General features: G+C 44.1%; 1 protein-coding gene across 6 annotated transcripts; it reads left to right on the top strand.

Annotated features, from left to right (window-relative positions):
* Positions 1-12,983: 12,983 nt before the first annotated feature.
* On the top strand, positions 12,984-18,744 carry hemk2 (HemK methyltransferase 2, ETF1 glutamine and histone H4 lysine). 6 transcript variants are annotated; one of them, XM_023835556.2, is made up of 7 exons: positions 12,984-13,137; positions 13,968-14,172; positions 15,027-15,113; positions 16,592-16,682; positions 16,802-16,885; positions 17,338-17,479; positions 18,331-18,744. In XM_023835556.2, exons 2-7 carry the CDS (start codon positions 14,045-14,047, stop codon positions 18,435-18,437), a joined length of 639 nt encoding a protein of 212 aa, XP_023691324.1. In that variant the 5' UTR covers positions 12,984-13,137; positions 13,968-14,044; the 3' UTR covers positions 18,438-18,744. The 6 variants fall into 6 exon arrangements, with proteins under 6 accessions (XP_023691324.1, XP_023691308.1, XP_023691299.1 ...); XM_023835540.2 differs by having other exon boundaries at positions 12,986-13,150; XM_023835531.2 differs by having other exon boundaries at positions 13,086-13,231.
* The last annotated feature ends 17 nt before the right edge of the window (positions 18,745-18,761 follow it).

Here is an 18,761-nt window from a genome sequence, read left to right as displayed (position 1 = left end):
TATCAAGGGCTCTCAATGACGATTCAGATCACGGCGTTCCCGCTCAGATCCGGGCGCTACGCCGTCTCCCACGTTACAGGGCTTCCCATTGCACCTTGTCATGCTGGGTAAACACGCCCCTCCCATGTCAGACAAGCCCAGAGCCCAGATTTTGGATCCGGGTCGCTGCACTTCAAGGGGGAAGATGGTGAAATAACATGATTTATATATAATGTTTATTGTTGAGATGTTAGCTAATCCTCCTCCATACCCTCGCATTGATCCTGAAATGTTCTGACACCCTGGGATGGAAAGTTGTAGGAACAAAGGAATGGAAGGATAGATAAAGTCTCAAGGCTGTCTATTTTGCCGCCTGTTTATTTTGCCGCAGTCTCTCGTGAAGCGGACGAGTCGTGTCAGACCCAAACCTCAGTCATGTGTTTACGGCCACCGGGCCCTTGCTGCAGACGTGTCACAGACGGACCACGGGCCAGTATCCGCGACCCAGATTCCCTCACCGCAGCATGTTGGGAAATGGGAGTCTCGTTTCGGAAAACAATCCGCCTCATAATCCGCTAAATCTCGGCGTTCTTGGACGCCCGCGCCTCGCAGCCCATTTGCTTAGTGACAACATCGGTGTCTCGTTGCATTGGAGAGCATTAAAGGCAGAATCCTAGCGCTATTACAAAAGCACTTGTTTACTTGTCCTTTAGGATCTCAGATCCATGCACCCTGAGGCTGATATTTCAGCTCAATAGCACAGCCCTTGCTCCATATTAAAGCCATCTACACATCCCTTCTGCTGAAAGGGGGATTTAGAGGCCGCAGAAGAGCCAGTGCTGAGAGGTATCCCATAATTCTCTGCTGTAAAAACTGACCTTTTTTTCAGAAATCAAAACATTTTATTGCCATTGTACAAACATAGCAGAAATGCTTATGGTTACGTGTCAAACATGTAGTACAGGACAATATTACAATACACACAAAACTAAAGAACACAACAGAAATCACATATTTACTGGAAACAGTGCAACGACATCTTCAAACAAATAAGTTTGCATAACAGTGTCATGCGCAAATGACTGCAATTTGCAAGAGAGACTCTGTGCAATGGGGCGATTTCACAGACACAGAACAGACCAATAAACTGAAGTAGTACAAAAACAAAAACAATTGTTCATTGTATACTGATGATAGGCCAAAAAGGAACATGGAACAGGAGAAAGGGAAGAAGCAGGAGCCAAATGCTAGCCAGGTTAGCCAGCAGGACAGGGATACTGTCACTGAGTTACCCTGAGGTTTGGCCTACAGTAGACACCCAAGCCCGGTGTCTAGGCTCAGTAACACTTGGCTGCTTTTTTTTGGCCAACCAGGAACAAAACCCAGGTGGCACACGGTACATGTGAACCCACAGAACAACCGCGGTTGGGTGGATTTCCCAGGTGGCACTGTGGTTATCGAACAAGTCACAGAAATGTTGGCGAAGCCACAAAACCCGGAATCCAGAGAGCGTTTCTCATACAGTTACAAAGCAAAGCTTCTCTCTCAGCCCTGTCTATGTGTAGCCATGTAACTATGGCTGGGTATTCGAGTGCCAACATGCTCTCCTCTAATTCCCCTGTCAATGCCCTTCAGGGTTATAAAGAGATTTATGTTTCTGTAATAAAGCAAAACTATTAGTGTGTTTAGAAGCTCAATTTGCACCTAAAAGACACCTGTGTTAGTTAAAGAGTCCTGACACAAACAGTTAAAAGCTTAGTCCAAAATATGTAAAAGCTATTTTACTTTTTCACCATCCCACAAAGTTTTAACTGATTCATCCGTCACCTCTTCATCGAGGTTTATTTTGCAATCATTTCTCGCTCGCTGCACACAAAGCATATTATGCAAACGCATAACAAGTCGTTGACAAATTAAGGAGCCGTGTGAAGCAGATGGGAGTGTTCTTTCGCGTGATGTCTGCAGGGAACTCAGTAAAACAATAAACTTACTGCTTTTATTGAGCTACAGCATGATGAATTATATAGACCGATAAATGTGATGTTGAAGACCATTTCACTGCAGGCAAATTGAGCCAAATTAATTAACATGTAGAAGGGGAAGAAAAAAAAAAACACAACTGAATACAAAGGTTCTCTTCAGGAACCAGCAGAGGTTGCCCCTGGATACCAGATGAAAGACAGCTCGTATTCGTTTTCATTTGACCAGATTATTTCTGATGAGTCAGGTGGGCTTCTGCGGGAAAGTGACCTTGCCAAGGATGATGGTACCGACGCAAGTCGGAATCTGATTGGCCGGTTACAGGTAATGCTGGATTGGGGAACTTTCAGAGTCAAATCTGCCTTCCTCTTGTTTTCCCTCATGCACCTTCTGGTTTCCAGTTACATGCCCACCCCACCCCCACATCTGGGGGCGGCTGCCCACTCACATCTGTTCGCAAAGCCGACAGAAGGCTGTTCCTGACTGGTTTTCGGCGCCGTGGCCTGTGCGGAGAACCCTTTGTACGGCACGTGCTTCTCTCGATCACGGCGTTTTTGTCAGCCTGTCCGTTTGGACCGTACTCTCGGTTTTATTAAGGACAGCACGCACATGCAGATGCAGGCGTGCGTGGGACTAGCACACGCTCACTCTGTACATGCTGCACGCGCTCACAATACCCATGGGCCCAGACACACGCCAGAGTGCTCGTACGCACACGCATTTCCAATTTCCTCTGAACGTCTACATCAGCATTTTAGATTTGTTTTCATACCACGGTTCCCCTCCACGCAAATAAAACGGGTGTGAAACTCCCACCAGGGATAGGAAAGGTAAACAAACCGCCATATAACTTACCCCTGCCTCAGAAACCAGCCATTCAGACCCCCGAGAAGCAAGTCCAGACAACCAACATAGATTAGTCTGGTCTGACCCAGTCGGTATCCATTCAGCGATGCGGTTAGTGCAAAATAAACATTATTTAACTCCAACAAACCATAGCTACTGAAGCAGTACCTGCTCAAGGTCATCGTATACCACTTATACCCCTTCTGCTGTGGAACTGAAGGGTAGAGCACTGTATAATCCCAGTCTACCCCAACCATCTAACCATGTTCCTGAGATGCATCAAAAGCATGCATGTGACACATGAAAACCTGTTAAAAAATTACCCTGAACCACAAAAGAGGCTGCAGACTGATTAATTTAATTGGACAAATGAGGTACTTGTAGCCAAAATGACACAAACCACAAGGTAACTACTATACTAACTGTGCTGGGATGTAGCATAGCAAGTAACCTGCTCGACATATACTGACTGACGTCACATAGCGTAGCAGGATTCGTGGTGTAGCATCCAACCAGACGCTGGCACCCTGAAACATGTTACCAACCACCCTGTAACGTTTCTGCAACACACAGCCGATGCCCAGCACCCCTGTAATCGTTTCCCTTCCAGCAAGGCAGCATTGCAATGCCCGCACACATGCCTTCATGGAGGGAAACTCAAATATGATTTCATCAGCCATAAATTGCCGACATTTTCCAAAGTTTCAGTGCTCAGGAATGCTCCTCTCTGACTCCGCCAGCTCTCCGGCTCGCTCACACACATGCACACACACATCCGCACATGCATTCCTCTCATGGACAGTCAGCGCAGCCGGTCCAGAGGGGTTCGAACCGGCCCAGCTCAGCTGAGGCCCAAAGAGCATAGTTCCGGCACAGCTGTGGGCCGCCTGCTACAGAGTGATGTCTAAACACACCACGATCACATGACTGGACTTTTCAAAAAGAGACAATCAGACACATGTTGTCATGTCATGGATGCCAAACCTGACAGGGTTCAAATCCCAGGAAGTGCTCTACTGTGGATGTAAACAAATGTCAGTCGATCATTCTCATTTTCGTGTGTAGGACAGGCAGTGGAAAAAAACAACAACAATGAAACATGGCCGTTTCTGAGTGAATAAATTGAGGTTGACAGCAGAGACTGACCCAAACAGCAGCTCTGTCGTGGTGATAAATATATAGCACCTCGGAGAAGACCCTACAGAGGCTACTGAAGACTCAGCCTCTCTTCCACTGACCTTTGCTTCTCTTCCACTTATGTGTAATGCTTCTCTTTAGCCATACATTCTAACTGAAAGTGACAATTTTTGTGTTCTCTAATGCAATTAAACTGTTGATGTATCTTTAATCATATTTGCATCAATTATTTATATGCATACGTACAATGTTAAGTCGACATTTCCACATCGTGGGGATTAGGGGAGCAGGCGTCCCGCGATCTGGAGAAAACATGTAAAATTTTTTGGTCCCCTTAGTGAGTGGATCGAGCGAATTGAGTGAAGCCAGCGGCATAAACAGAGACCAGAAATGCGAGATACGAAGATCACTACGAGAAATCAGACTTGGGGTGCTCCAAACCAGCACTGTACATATATTTTATGAGTTACTAAACTTTTTGTGTGTCGTCTGCTGCATGTCGGTCGCTACTTTTGCAAAACTCCCAGAAACTCCCAAAAAATACCCATTTAATTTTTTTTTGCCAACCCCAAAATATATTGAAGCCACGATGCGGAAAGATGAGATGCAAAAGGATTCACTGCAGTTGTTTGCATTTGTAGTATTTGTGAAATTAGAAATGCTTCTATTTTGCACTTTTAGTCTCATTTATATCAAGATGTGTTTATGTTAAATGTAGCTGAATTTGGTGCTTTCAGTAGAGGGAAATGGAATGAACTGATTAATTATGACCTTAGTAAATTTAATTTTGTACCTCCAGTCCATCATGCCAACTTTATACACAATCTACTCAGAGTACATTTAACTTTATACATGTTGTATTTGTTATGTCTTGTCGCACGTAATTATTATGATTTTATTGTTTCATAGGATGGTGCTTCAATTGTGCTTTTTTTTCTTCCTCTTTTTGCCCAAGCAGGAATAACTTATATTCAGGAAAAATGGTAAGTGACTTGGGTTTGGGAAAAAAAACCCAGGGAAAATATTTTGTTGGCCAACAATTTATCAATTAGCCAGATAAGGAACTTCAACTGGATCTGAGCTCAATTATAGAATTTTGAACTTCACACAAAAAAAGGGCACAGATACAGCTGACAGACGCTCAAGTAAATGTTACTTATTGAGCTAGAAATTATGAGGAACGTGGGCAATGTACATTCAAGCAGCTCCAAAACCATTCGCCTTCCTCTCACTAGATGAAATGATAATAATGGTATATGGTTTTCTTCCAAGGAGAATCTGCTGACTGGCTCCATTCATTCAGGAGATGGGGGTAGGTGGGGGGGGGGGGGGGGGATTTAATTTGTGTCTTTGATTTGGGTCTACTTTGTTTGAGAAGGGGGACCACGAGTTGATTTGAAAGGAGACAGGGTAGCAAGCTTAACGATGCAAAAGAGAACAAAAATCTCTCCTGACTTAATTTGCTCTGGCTATTTTATGACATGTCACTGAGATGTGATACTGTACTGGTTTAAGGGCCCCAGCAGGGGTTCACTGGGGGCACATTTGGCCCGCACGTGTCCCCCCCCCCACCCCCCGTTGTGGTGAGGCTGGAACCAAAATCAACATGGCCGCAAACCGCGGCAAAACGGCCTTGAAATGCCTTAGCCTGAAAAACGCATCGTGGCTTTTCCCGTTAGTCATCTCTGAATGATTTTTATTCTTCCCCAGGTTGGCGTACAGGATGCATGTGCGTATACTCGCGTGTGCGTATACATGCGTGTGCGTGTGGGTGGGAATCAGACACCTGATCGCATGTGGCTGGCTGTAGGTATCAGCATCACTAAATGTGAATGTGTGTATGTGTCCTGCAATGACCTGACACGCCATCCAAGAGTGCAACCCAGCCCTGTGCTTCCTGGAGTAGATTCCAGGCCTCCCATGACCCTGTCCAGGGAAATTAGTTGGATGGATGGATGCATGGATGGATGAAGGGAGGGACAGCTGATATTGTTATAATCAGTGCTTTTTTCCTAATTAATGAAACACTTCTGAAACTGAGATCTGAAGCTTAGAGGTGCATGAAATTGGAATGCTGAAAGCCTTCAGGAAATCCTTACCTTGCAATCTTTTTAACACGGGTGGTGTTGGGTTGGGGTTAGATCTTTGTCACCCCATCCGTTTGGAGGCGTGTCGTCTCTTCGAGTTGCAGGCCAACCCGCCCTATTTTAACTTAACAAAACCCCAGTAAAGTCCCTCCTCCATAGCTGTCCACTGCTACCCTGCAGTTTGACCTTTGCCATTCCCTACTATACATTTTATGTGCTAAATCACACTCAGTGACCATCAATGTAGTGATTCTGGAAGCTTCTCTTTAGACTTAGGATCACATATGTATAGAAGTGTCAGATGGATGTCAGAAACATCTCAAGGATACCAGACAGCACACAGAGTGAATTCGTCCCTTCTAGAACCTACTAGACCCTTCTGGCATGTTTGCACTGGTGACCCCAGAAAGCAGGCAAGGTCTATGTCAAGTGTGCACTATGCAAGTGCGCCCCCTGTTGGGAAAATATATGAGGAGGCAACAAACGACATCTCCACTGGCATGGCATTGTCGACAACATTTGTGGTAATGGGGAATTGCCGTCTGTGGGAAGAATGAAGCTTCGTCTCCCTCACCACGTACCCTCTGTCTAATGCTCTGGCTAACCCAGTGCCCCTCAAGGAAGAAGGATCTTCTCCGCCCTGCCTGCTCCAAGTGCCTCCAACCACACGAAAAACCCTGCTCAGGCATCTACAATTCCCCCAGCAGTGTAATTGCAGCCCATAATTACAAACAGAAAACCTCTGGATTAAAACAGGGTTTTTTTGTTGTTTTTTTTCTGGAACATGGGTGCAAATGTGGACCAGCGTTCTTCTTGTACTCCAGATGCGTAGCCAGGAGAGATCCACGTGCTGATGCATTATGGGTCAATCCCAGGCCACGTTGCCTTCACAGGGTCTGTCTACCCTGTCTGATTCCACAGCTCCCCAATCTCTGAACATCTGTTTCGATGCAAGTAAAGGCCTGTTGAATATTTCGCTCGACCAGGCTGAACTCATGGAGACGTTCTGTGCATGAGCCTGATACGTTACCTGAGAGTAACTGCAATCCCCCAGGTAAGGAGCAGGTGCACCAGCGTGAAGTAGAGCCAACAAGACCAGGGACTTCGCTGCCCAGGTGAGGCCTGAACTTCCCTCAACAGAAGCGGTATAATGAGGGAGCATGTTAGGTGAGTGTATTTCTTGCAGGCTTCTGTGCTTGTGATCGGAAGGTCACCAGTATGAATCCTGTACTTGGCAAAACAAGTTGTGAAGATCATGAGCAAGGCCCTTAACCCCGCCCCCCCCCCTAAAAAAAATAAAAAATGCGTCAGAAGTATTTAAATGACAAGCTGTGTGTATGTGTGTATGTCTCAAAAAAGATGGGATTTGTGGAAATAAGCGTTCCAATGTATCTGTACTCATACTTGTACAAGTGGCAAATAAACATTTAACCTCTAGTATCAGTCAGGGACGCTGGCAGATGTCATGTAGCTACCACCTCAGAGTTCCCAGGGTCACTTAATCCTCGGTGGCTGCCAGGATATTCCCAGATAACTTGCCTCCCAGTGTTTATCTATGTCAAAGCAGCCCAGGCTGCTCTCAGCAGGATAGTAGCATTTTCACCGCGGCATTATGGATATAAGCAGTTAAACTGTGCGACTAGTGAGTCAGGTGTTACGATGGGATGGACACTTGACGCAACTAACACAGAAGGACTATTTCGCCATTAGCACAGTTAGCGTAGGCCGGCTCCCTCTTTTTTTTTGCGTCCCATGTACGTTGCCGATTTCTCTTCGTCCCCTCTTTTCACCCTTCTTCACCAAAGGCCCTGGATATGCGTTTTTCCCTTCTCCCCCCAGTATAACGCAACATTGAGTTTAACGAGATACAGCTGTGAGCAGAGCCGTCTGCCTTGACGCGGGGGCGCCTAACTTGCTCTCCCAGGTCACGTGGGTGACCCGCTTTCTCCCGCCGGCCTGGACGATAAGCGCGTCTCTAGAAGCTAGGCAAATTAAATGACAGAGAGATTAATCTGCATTATGCTAGGCTAATGCTAATTGCATTCCACATGACCCCAAGTCTCCTACTGTTATGCTAGGCTAATGCTAATTACTTAGCAAATGGCCCAAGCTTTCTATTAGCATAAATAGCAAAATCCTTTAATAGGGAGCGTCAAATCCATTCCACTACAAACTGAACAGCACAGAAGATAAAAAGAATGCCTAATTAGCTAGCTGCTATCTGTGTTTCGAGAAATCCTCAGTACCAATTAACAAGAGGAACATGGCAGCCTGTATCTGTACCCACCCCTTGGCATTTAGCAGTTTGCTTCTCCTTCCGCCTGAAGCTTCATATGTCAGGAGAGAGGTTTGCCTAGACGGATTGCTGATTTTATAGGACTCCACGCTCTTTCCTCTGCGGTCTAATTACTTCCTCGCTCCATGCTAAAACCCTTTGGTCTCTGGTACAATGGAGCTCAAACTCATCAGGAAAAATATATATCAAGCACATGATGTCCCAGCAGTTAGAGGATACAGGCTTGAATCATCTACATGCTAAGACACAAAGAACGCCATGTTGCAGCTTCTTGCTACATAGCCCTGCATAAATGATACATAATGACTTCTGTAAACAGCCCTATGTCTAAATCAGCTACACCACTCTGTTACATTGCCAACTTATAAGTGCTCACAGCCTCTTCTAAGGTGCTATGACAAAACTATTGTAGAAAGTGTCAATCTTTGCTCTTGTGCTATGTTCAGTGTCACAATTGGAATATTTTATGTTTGCGCTTGTAAAACAGCTCCTTTTACATGCACACACACACACACACATGCAAATGACAGTCTCCTCACAGTTGTGGTGCAAAGACACCCTGCTAACACCAGGGGGAGCCAAACAGTAAGTGCCCACAGTGTTAAAAACTTCATTTAACCTGCAAGCAAGTGCATGTCATAGACAAAGTGCCTACTAAATAAGCACGATAATGAAATTGCTGGTGTTCAGTAATACCTGGTCCACCATTAAAAGGGGGTATTTTTAAGTTCTGAATAAGCTATTGTATTTGCTACTACATGGGTGGGTTAGCTGTGCTAAACACACTGTGTGCATAGTTAGCATGCACAGACTGCTGTAAGGTCATTAGTCAAAGAACACATAAATTACATCAAAATCCTTCAGCCAGAATCAAACGCTCAGGTGTGAATGCCATTTAGTAGATCTATTCTGCCCTCTAGTGGTTCTTAACACCAACTAATAGTGCTCTCCTTCAAACATCCATCTATCTGGTCTTCAGAGCAGGGTCGTGGTGACCCAAGGATGCAGAGGGAATTAGACTCGGGAATCGAACCCACAACAGGATGCCATTGAGAAGCACGGTTTGTACCATGTCCTGTGGTACATGGACACCGCAGATGAGCTTTCCAGAATCAGCCAGTTGTTTGCTTTCTGAAGGATGACAGAGCTCTGAAGGAGACTGGTCATTATTGCATGGCTGCGGGGCAGTACAGTGCCCACATTTTGGTCTGGTTTCTGCTAAAATCTGGAACTCTGTAACACTAGAACTCTAAATACAGCCAGAACAGAACTTCAGGCAGTCAACACTAATTCAAACAAAACCATTATTTTGTTTCACTCCAGCATCTAAGTGAACTGACCATCAAAAGACAATAACATATGCAATTCCAAAATTCTAAATTCTTCCGAATGGAGCTTAACTCTTCTGCCTTAAGCCCTATACGGTCCCCACGGCCGTTATACATCCTCAAAACACATTAATTGTAGGAGCATCATTTGTGGACCACCCACTCACTAACAAACCTTAATGAGGGCTCAACATGAGGATGTCTTTGTAAGACAGTGGGTGAGTGGCTTTACATCGGACCCTTTGATTAGACCCTGTGGTGGATTAAATCACGTTAAATGGTGATTATAACCGTGAGTTATGTGTTAATGTGTTATAATGTGTTAAAAATGCCCCCAGAACTAGAATCCGAACTCTTATCTTTATATATCAATGTTATTACTGGTCAAATTTTGGAGCACTGAAATGTGTTACCATCCATTGTTTGACTTCACACCCTTGTGAGTGAACATGACCCCTTGGTTACTTTTTTAGGTGATTGGGTTCGAGCTTTTTCAGGTGATAGATGTCTCTTCAACAGCATTTTTGTCACATAGCTTCTTCTGAACTCTCTTCTGCAGTCAGGATTTCTCTGACACCTGCAGAAACACTGATCTGTCTCAAAATCCTTAGGGCTGCCCTGGAAAGGTGCCACACACTAAATTTTGCCATTAAAATACCCTTTATGGTCCCTTTCACCAGAATCATTCTGATTTTCACTTTTATAATCCTAGCTATGGTGCTGGAGGTACTCTGCAACCTCTCCCTAGACTTCCATAGTGCCGTTCAGACGTGCCGTTCTTCATCAGGTCTGAGGACTGCTGTGTCATTCATAAAAGCAGAATGACACAAACATGGTCATTGACAATTTCTCCTGCCAGTCTTTGTGCCCATCGCAGGTCTTGAGACCTGAGCAGAGAGAAAAACTTAAGCATAAACAGAGAACAGAACCAAAATGTAGTGGGGGGGGGGGGGTCCAATTGGCCAGGATCCAGGGGCTCACACTATGTTGCCTGGCCCAATAAAACCACAGGACCCGCTAATCTGCTCTGGTTCCAGAGCGAGCCGAGCGCTCTGGGCATTAACCATGTGCCAGCAGTGAGAGGGCAGAGTATTGATGTGTTGCCCATTACCCCTTGTTAACAGACATTGGCAGATGCAGGTGTGAGACTGATTAAATGAGGTTGCTGTGGCCTCTGCCAGATTCACATCTTTGACACATAGAGAAAGTAGGTCACTTATGTTAAGCCTTGCACCCAAAAGTCCTTCGCCCCTGCTAAGTTTTTCTTTGCATTTATGTATGTTGGAGGGTACTGATCAAAGCAAAACAATATTTTTAAATATAACTCAGCCCTCCAACCAAACTGGTCGCTCATGCTTCATTCTCAATCCAAGATCTAATCATGCTAAACAAAAGAAGTTCTTAAACCTTTTCCATTCATTCAACCCCTGTCCTTTAATAACTACAAAAAAAGCAGCCCACAAATCCAAGCCCAAATGATGCAGCAGCACCCCCTAGAGGAGTGTATTTGAAGCGTGGTTCACTGCGTGTGGCCGTGTTAAGCACTGGCCATCACCCAGGCTTGTGAAGCGTCTAAATGAAAAACAAGTTTGATTAGCTTATCGCTCGGAGCTCGCACCACTTAATGTTTTTACAGCTCCGGTTTTACGGGTCCCTCTTTAACCCAAAGCAGGATTGTTAATACGCAAAACTGCATTTACGAGTAATTTCTGCACCCGTCTAATGTGCCCTGTCCCGTTAAAACGGCTGTGGTCATCAAAAAGAAAAAGATTCGGCACGGTAAAAAAATGCTCGTATATTTATTTATATGTTTGCTCGCCACTAGAGACTTAAAACACAGTTGTAATCCATATATAACATATTTCATTCGTCAGTTCATCAGTTTGCTAATTTCCTTAGACAAAAACAGCTGTGAACTTTAAAGAATATTTAGCCAGCAACGGAAGGGCTGTTGTTTTCTAACTGGATTATAAACGAGAGATGCGAATTACATGCCGTGAAGTTATACTTAATGCAGTTAAACACGCATTTTAATAAACAATATTTGCACGGCACCCTCCTTACAGTTGTCACGCTAGTCCTATAATAGATGCCTGTAACTTTAATCCCAAAAACAATCATGAAAACAGGATAATCAAAAATAAATAATAACGGAATACCATGTACTTTTCTGTGGAACAAAACTGTGAGGCAAAGATTACGTTTATTTACCTTGAAAATTCTGCACTACTGTTATTTTTTCCAAAAGAACAGGTATAAAATGACTCTGCGCCTTACAGGGCCGAATAAGACGTAAGTATGTAAAATTCTCCTAAAAGGGTTGCTGGGGGAGCATGAAACTCCGTGGGATGGATGTAATGAAATCATGTCTGCCCTCGGAGTCGCGGCAGGAACCATTACTGGCTGCACAGGAATTAAACAGCATTGTGAACAATAACGCAGACACCACTAAAAGGGGACTGTGTAGGAGACAACATGACAGCTACTGGGGAAAACGTTAAAGTCACTCCTTTATTTACATTTATGTACCAAAGGTGGGGACTTGAGTTCCTGACTTGTGACTCAACTCAGTAAAACTGATGTAAAGACTTGGACTTGAGGGTAATTGACTTGAGACTTGACTCAGATTTGCAATGTTTTGACTCGAAACTTGACTCTGACTAGCCAAGGAATCACTTGTTCCCATCCCTGTAATGTACCTTTCTTTATCTATAGGACTCCAGCAAATGTGAAAGAACCAAAAACAGTACATCACTGTTTCAGATGTATCTTGATATTATATTAATGAGAGAGAATATTCTGGAGAGGATGGTGATTCAGAGGGTAGGCCATGCCCTTAGGACCTCCTGTTTTGGGTTTAAATCCCGCCTGACTGCCATAGAGAACAATACAACAATTGACATGGACAAGACCAAAGATCTCATTATCAAGGTCAGGAGAAGATGCACCAAGCCCACTCCCATCATTATCACTCCCAACCATATCACTGCCATCCATAACACCCCATCAACATCACTCCCATCAATATCACTCCCATCCATATCACTCCCATCTATATCACTACCATTCATATCACTCCCATACACATATCACTGCCATCCATATCTTTCTGATCCATTTCACTCCCATCCATATCCCATCCATATTTCTTTGTTTGGTCCAAAAAATATTATTTTGTCTTTTGTTGCAGAGGTGAGACACTCATCTCCTTGACAAAGGTACTGCCCCCAAGCATAGCTTTCTGGGCGCTGAATTAGCTGCCCCCTGCTATGCCACGAAAGTCACATATGGGTTAAATGCAGAGAACACATTTCGTTGTTGCGCACTGTGTGCTGTGGTGTGTTAACAATGACCAACGATGACCTAATTCTAATTCATTAGAAGGATTAATGAGGAAGAACTACAGCTCCCATAATACACTCGTGAAGAAGGAAGCGGATGTAGACCAGCAGCTACACATGTTCCTTGTGTACTTCGAATGAGGGTATATCGAAAGGGTAATGTTCTGTTTTCGTTCGTAGAAAAGCGGGATAAAAGCTGTGACATTAAATTAGAAGCATCGTAAGTTATCAAAGACGGTGGGTAAAGCAGTATCATTACCACAAGCACGTAGTCAGATAGATGTTTTGCATTTGTTGCCGGTCAGTCACGGCGGTTTAGTTCAATATTACCATCTGCGAGACGATGTCATCATGTCGCGCCTGCACACGTTTTACTGCGATTTCGTGCAGACCGGCATGATTTAACCAGACAGTGGTAACCACACATCCCAGCTTATTTACAGCCTTCATTATGCTGCTGCAAGTCCCCGCCGCAGATCCGATTAATCTTCCTGGCGGTCTTATTGTGTTGCTGCAATTTTTCTTATTTTTTGGCAACGGATTTTACGAAAAACGTTAATTATTTTTTTTGTTGGTAATTAATTATAATCGATTCTGTTCACCGCAAACATATTAGATTCTAAAAATAAATTATGATCGTTAAGTTTGTAAGCATGAATTGTAGCGTTATTAAAAAGACGTTTTTATTTTCATGGAAGCGCGACATAGACGAACCAGGGCTGATCTGAAACGGGGCCGCGGGTGATGTGGCCGGGGGGCGGTGGTTCCACTAAAAGGACGTAGCTGAAGTCCCTGGGAATGTATCTGCTTTTGTGACTTTTGATCAAGTTGTTTTTGTAGAATTGTTCCAGTACTCCTAAAGCTGTTAAAACGTGTGCAAATGTGAGCAAAAGTCAGTTGAACAGGCCAGTTTGTCAGTTGCGCTGTCTGTATGCATCGAAATTTGTACTAAATGTTTTCTTTTTTCCTTTAGTAATTCTGGATGGGAGGAACGGATGGCACCAGGCCTTCCTGATCTGAGGATCCCTGCACAGTTTGCGCTCAGGAAGGATGATCCCCACCCCCGAGTACTCCCACGTGGGGCGTGGCCCTTTTTCCGACGTTTACGACCCTGCTGAGGACTCCTTTCTCTTGATGGATGCTCTGGAGAGGGATGCAGATAGGATTCGGAGGGTCAGGTCAGTCAGTCAGCGGCCCTGCTGGGTTTTATGACATCATATGAATCATAATACATAATATTTATTGCACTTTCTTGTTGATTTATCCCATACCGTTTTGCATGGCCTTTTCCCAGCAGATCAGGTGTTTATCTGTTACTCTTTCGTCTTATGTTCTTGGCTTAATGTAATGTTCAGGTCCATATTTATAGAGACACTCTTGGTGGTTCAGCTTATGACTTTACAATGGTGCAATGGTGATGCACATTCAGTAGTCATCAAATTTTTAATTTTGATCTTTTCCCAGGCTAGCAATATGCAATTAGTACTTTCTACTAATGGCAGGTGATGACAGAATCCACCCAGCCATGCTTCAAGTTTCTGTAGAGACCACGAGTGTAAACATCTCACACAGTTTGTAACGACATATTGTATTTAGTTGGTTACAGTAATTGTTTACCAAACAATTTAGTGAGAGTATCAATTAACTTATTCATATTTGACTTGCGATATTTTCAACTTATGATGGGCTCATTGAAACGTAACTCCCTCCTAAGTCGAGAAACATCTGTATTCTTTATATTACTTTTTCTTTTGCACTATAGCCAAGAGATCGATATTTCCTCTCAGTGTTTGACCCATGCATCATATAGCTGAAGATGACAATAATAATTCTTTGACTTGAGAATCCATATATGCTACTTTTATCAGTGATTGATAATGTTGGTCTACAGAAGAACCCCACACCTTGAGAAGTGAAGACAAGGCTCTGAATGTCCTATATTTTTACGGTGCAGTATTTCTGCATGCTGAGTGCTGAGGTGGAACTTGGGCACGAAGACCCCCGTCTTAATGGAGCTGTCTCTCCCCTGCAGGCCGGCCCTGTGTCTGGAGGTGGGCAGTGGTTCTGGGGTGGTCTCCGCCTTCCTAGCTGCTGTGACTGGGCCTGATGCTGCCTATCTGTGAGTCCTGGGGCTGCTCAGTTTAGGGTGAAAACGAGGTTCTGTCATCCCTGCAAGGTTCTGTATCTAAGTCCAGCACTTGATCTTGAAGCTGAACCAGTCCTGTTTGCTACTCCTCAGTAGAGGAGTAGCAAACAGGTAAATGAGTATTACCAGAAAATCTACACCGTATATTTTCCAGAATGTTCCACATAATTCCAAGGTAATATAACGTTTCAGGTTTAATATAGAAATTACTGCAGAGAAATCAGTATTGAGATGTGATTTTTTTTACAAGGGCGTATACAAGGGCAGTGGCTCCAGCTGAAAGCTGATTGGCTGCTGGAGTACCCCCTCCTCTGCCAGTCACTGATTCAAAGGGATGATCCATATTTTCCCAGTTCCAATCCGATTCCGATACACAACTGCTGATACCAATACAGATTTCAATACAAGAGCTCTTTTTATGTTAATATTTGAATATAATAAATGTGTATAATATTAATTATATATTAAGTGTGTATGTATGTATGTGTGTGTATGTGTATATATACACACATATATATATATACACATACGCACATACATATATATAATTTTTAAAACTAGTAAATACAAATGAAAATAGGCCAAAAGATCTTTAATTAGGCTACTAGACACATGCATAATGTACTGCTCCACCTTGTTTGTACATCTTGTTTTAAGCATTTATGAGGCATGTTGCAGTTCAGTTTGAATATCTTCCAAGCGTGTATATACAAGTGGCGAAAGCTTAAAATGCCCCACAATTTTTCTCCCACTGGTAACAGCGTCACTTGCACTTTGTCACGATAGCAGCCCCTTGTGTAACACAAGCTGTAGCAAGTGCACAGAACAGCCCAAGCTAGCGACCCCCAAGTCATCCATTGTGTTTCCCATATCACTCGCGTCGTCTCGCACAATTACGTGCACTTAGTGTGATTTTCCACTAAATGCTACTTTCACCTCTCAAAACATTGTTTTTACAAAGATTGCAAATTGTTGTTAAAAGCATAAATTACTTGTTCTTACCGAAGTCAGTGCGATCACACCGAATGATCGCCAGTTCTAGCATTGAATGCCGCAAAAAAAAAACGCATCTAAAATGGGAAAGAGCTGTCGTGCGATTGATCGTACAAATCGATTTAACAAGAAGTAGGAGCTATCTTTTTACAGACTTCCGAAAACTAAATAAGTAAGTATCGGAAGTGGATCCGTAACATATGGCCAATTCCCGATCCGTTTAATAGGTCTGGATCTGTGCCGATACCGATCTGAATATGGGATTGGTGAACCTCTGATGTCATTGGCTAATGATCAGGTTGGCTCCTCTATATAAATTGTAGCCCCCCTTATTCCCCTCGCCTTTAAAAATCCTAGATTTTTTTTAAGGATGTAGAATGTGATTTAAAAACATTGATTTATGTAAATGTATATGATGCACTTGTGAGTGATATCTGAGACGTCTGCCTCGTCCCCAGCTGTACAGACGTGAACCCGGCTGCGGCTCAGTGCACCATGGAGACGTCGCGCTGTAATGGCTGCCACCTTCAGCCCATCGTCACTGACCTGGTTAGTGACACAGGCCCTAATATCTCATTCACAGCCAGTGGTTCAATCACGCCCCCTAGTGGGCTCCCGCTGAGTTGCGCGTCGCTCCTGTGTCTCCCCCCTCCCTTTATATGTGACAGGTGGACACACTCCTGCCGAGGCTCAGTGGAAAGGTGGACATCCTGCTCTTCAATCCGCCATATGTCGTCACCCCCTCGGAGGAGGTAAATTACCAAAACATGCCGTGCGGGGTTCACTTCTCTGTCACCAGAGTGCGGTGTCAACTGCTGTCATGCAGGTCACTCTTTTTAACCAGTGGTTCAGAGTGTCTTTATTGTCATCTTCAACTGTATGATCCATGTGTCGTAGATGAAATGTCAGTTCTTGGTCGCAGTGCAAAAAACAGCAATAAATACAATATGAAAATGTAAACATGACATATTGAGACCTGATACGAGACTGTAAAATACAGCTGTAAAAATGCATAGTGTGATTGAATGAACAGGACTGTTCAATAAATACATTTCATTCTATATGAAGATGACTATATAAATCAAAGACAGATATTTTTATTCGTTTACAGCTGATGTTTGTCATGTGATCAGTTGTGTGCCGATGTCTGATTGGGCTATATCTGAGACTGGAGGGCAGGCGCTAATGGCTGCTGTGTCCCCAGGTTGGCGGCCGCGGCATTGAGGCTGCCTGGGCCGGCGGGATGCGGGGTCGAGAGGTCATGGACAGGTTTTTCCCCCTGGTTCCACAGCTGCTGTCCAGTCAGGGGCTGTTCTACCTGGTGACTGTGGCAGAGAACAAGCCAGGTGAGGTTTCTTCTGAGCCATACTTTGACTGAAGGACCTGAAGAGGTTGAATTTTGTTTTCCAAAGCATTCTTTGGATTTCATTGCTCTCATGGAGAGCAAGACAGGATATGTGAATTCTACCCGATTTCCCCATGGGGGTGAATAACGTACCATTATTTTATTCTGTTCTGTTTTATTATTGAGGTAAAATAGCAACAATACCTTAGCTGTCGTTTTCTGTAATAAAGGACATAATAGAAGTAGCAAGATGAGGCGATGATGGTTCTGGACAAACTCCTTACTCCAGCTGAGATAAGTTAAGGTTCCCTTGATGTTGGACCCTTGGGTAATATTTACTAGTTTTGGTAAAATATCCAGCTGTGGTAATAGGGTGCTTTTCCACTGCACCAGGTACCGTACTTTTGGTACTTCGAGAATGTACCAAAAGTATAGTACTTCAAGATGTTAGTTTTTCACTGGTGTTAAAACACTGGTACCAGCACTGAATGACATAACGTGAGGGGGGGTATTTTGTACTGAATTTGAAAAATGGCTGTAGTATATTAAAGGGCTGGACGATGTGTGATATTAACACCAACATCACATGCACCTGGAATTCTTACATTGCTAGTCAGGCTTTTAATTGCCTTCAGTTCTGTACATTATAGCACAGGGAGTTGAAGTTTCGGAGTCTAGAATGTTTTCTTTCGTCTGTGAAAGTGACTTGTTGGTTTCTTGGCTGGGTGTTGCTGCTCATTTACTGGTCTAGGTGTCTCCGTTTTCCTCACAGTCCACTTGCCCCATGATTGATTTGATTTGGGCTTGTAACACTATGTGTGCATGTGACCTGGTCTCTGTCCCCCCCCCCAGCGGAGATCGTGAGGCTGCTGGGAGAGACGGCGCTGCAGGGGGAGGTGTGCCTGTCCCGTCAGGCTGGACGGGAGAGCCTTTCCATACTGCGCTTCTGCAAACGGTGACCAGCGGGACAGAGATACGGCCAGAGGCTTCAGCCATCTCCCTTCCAGACTCTGACTTGACCTTGTAACTGGTCCAAGCTGATTGTAGGTTCAGAGCCGGTTCTGGAGAGACTGCTGGTGGACTGACCAGGTGTACAGAACCCACATTTTGGCCACAGTGAAGAATGGGTCAGGTGTGGCGTGCAAGATGTCACCCTAACCATGGTACTGATGCCATCTTATACTGACCAAAGAAAACCAATGTCTGCCTTTACAGCAGTATAGATCACCATACCTTCCAGCTATTGAATAAACATCCAGTGAAGAGTTTTTGTGAAATATGAA

The sequence above is a fragment of the Paramormyrops kingsleyae genome, chromosome 1 (genome assembly GCF_048594095.1).
Source record: "Paramormyrops kingsleyae isolate MSU_618 chromosome 1, PKINGS_0.4, whole genome shotgun sequence".
NCBI lineage: Eukaryota > Metazoa > Chordata > Actinopteri > Osteoglossiformes > Mormyridae > Paramormyrops > Paramormyrops kingsleyae.
This window is presented reverse-complemented; position numbering and strand designations above follow the sequence as displayed.

Bases quoted from the DNA above. Each gene is read 5' to 3' on its own strand.
- hemk2 (XM_023835556.2), top strand. From the start codon at position 14,045: ATGATCCCCACCCCCGAGTACTCCCACGTGGGGCGTGGCCCTTTTTCC. The intron at 16,683-16,801 runs GTTAGTGACACA...TATATGTGACAG, and splicing joins AGCCCATCGTCACTGACCTG to GTGGACACACTCCTGCCGAG. The intron at 16,886-17,337 runs GTAAATTACCAA...CTGTGTCCCCAG, and splicing joins TCGTCACCCCCTCGGAGGAG to GTTGGCGGCCGCGGCATTGA.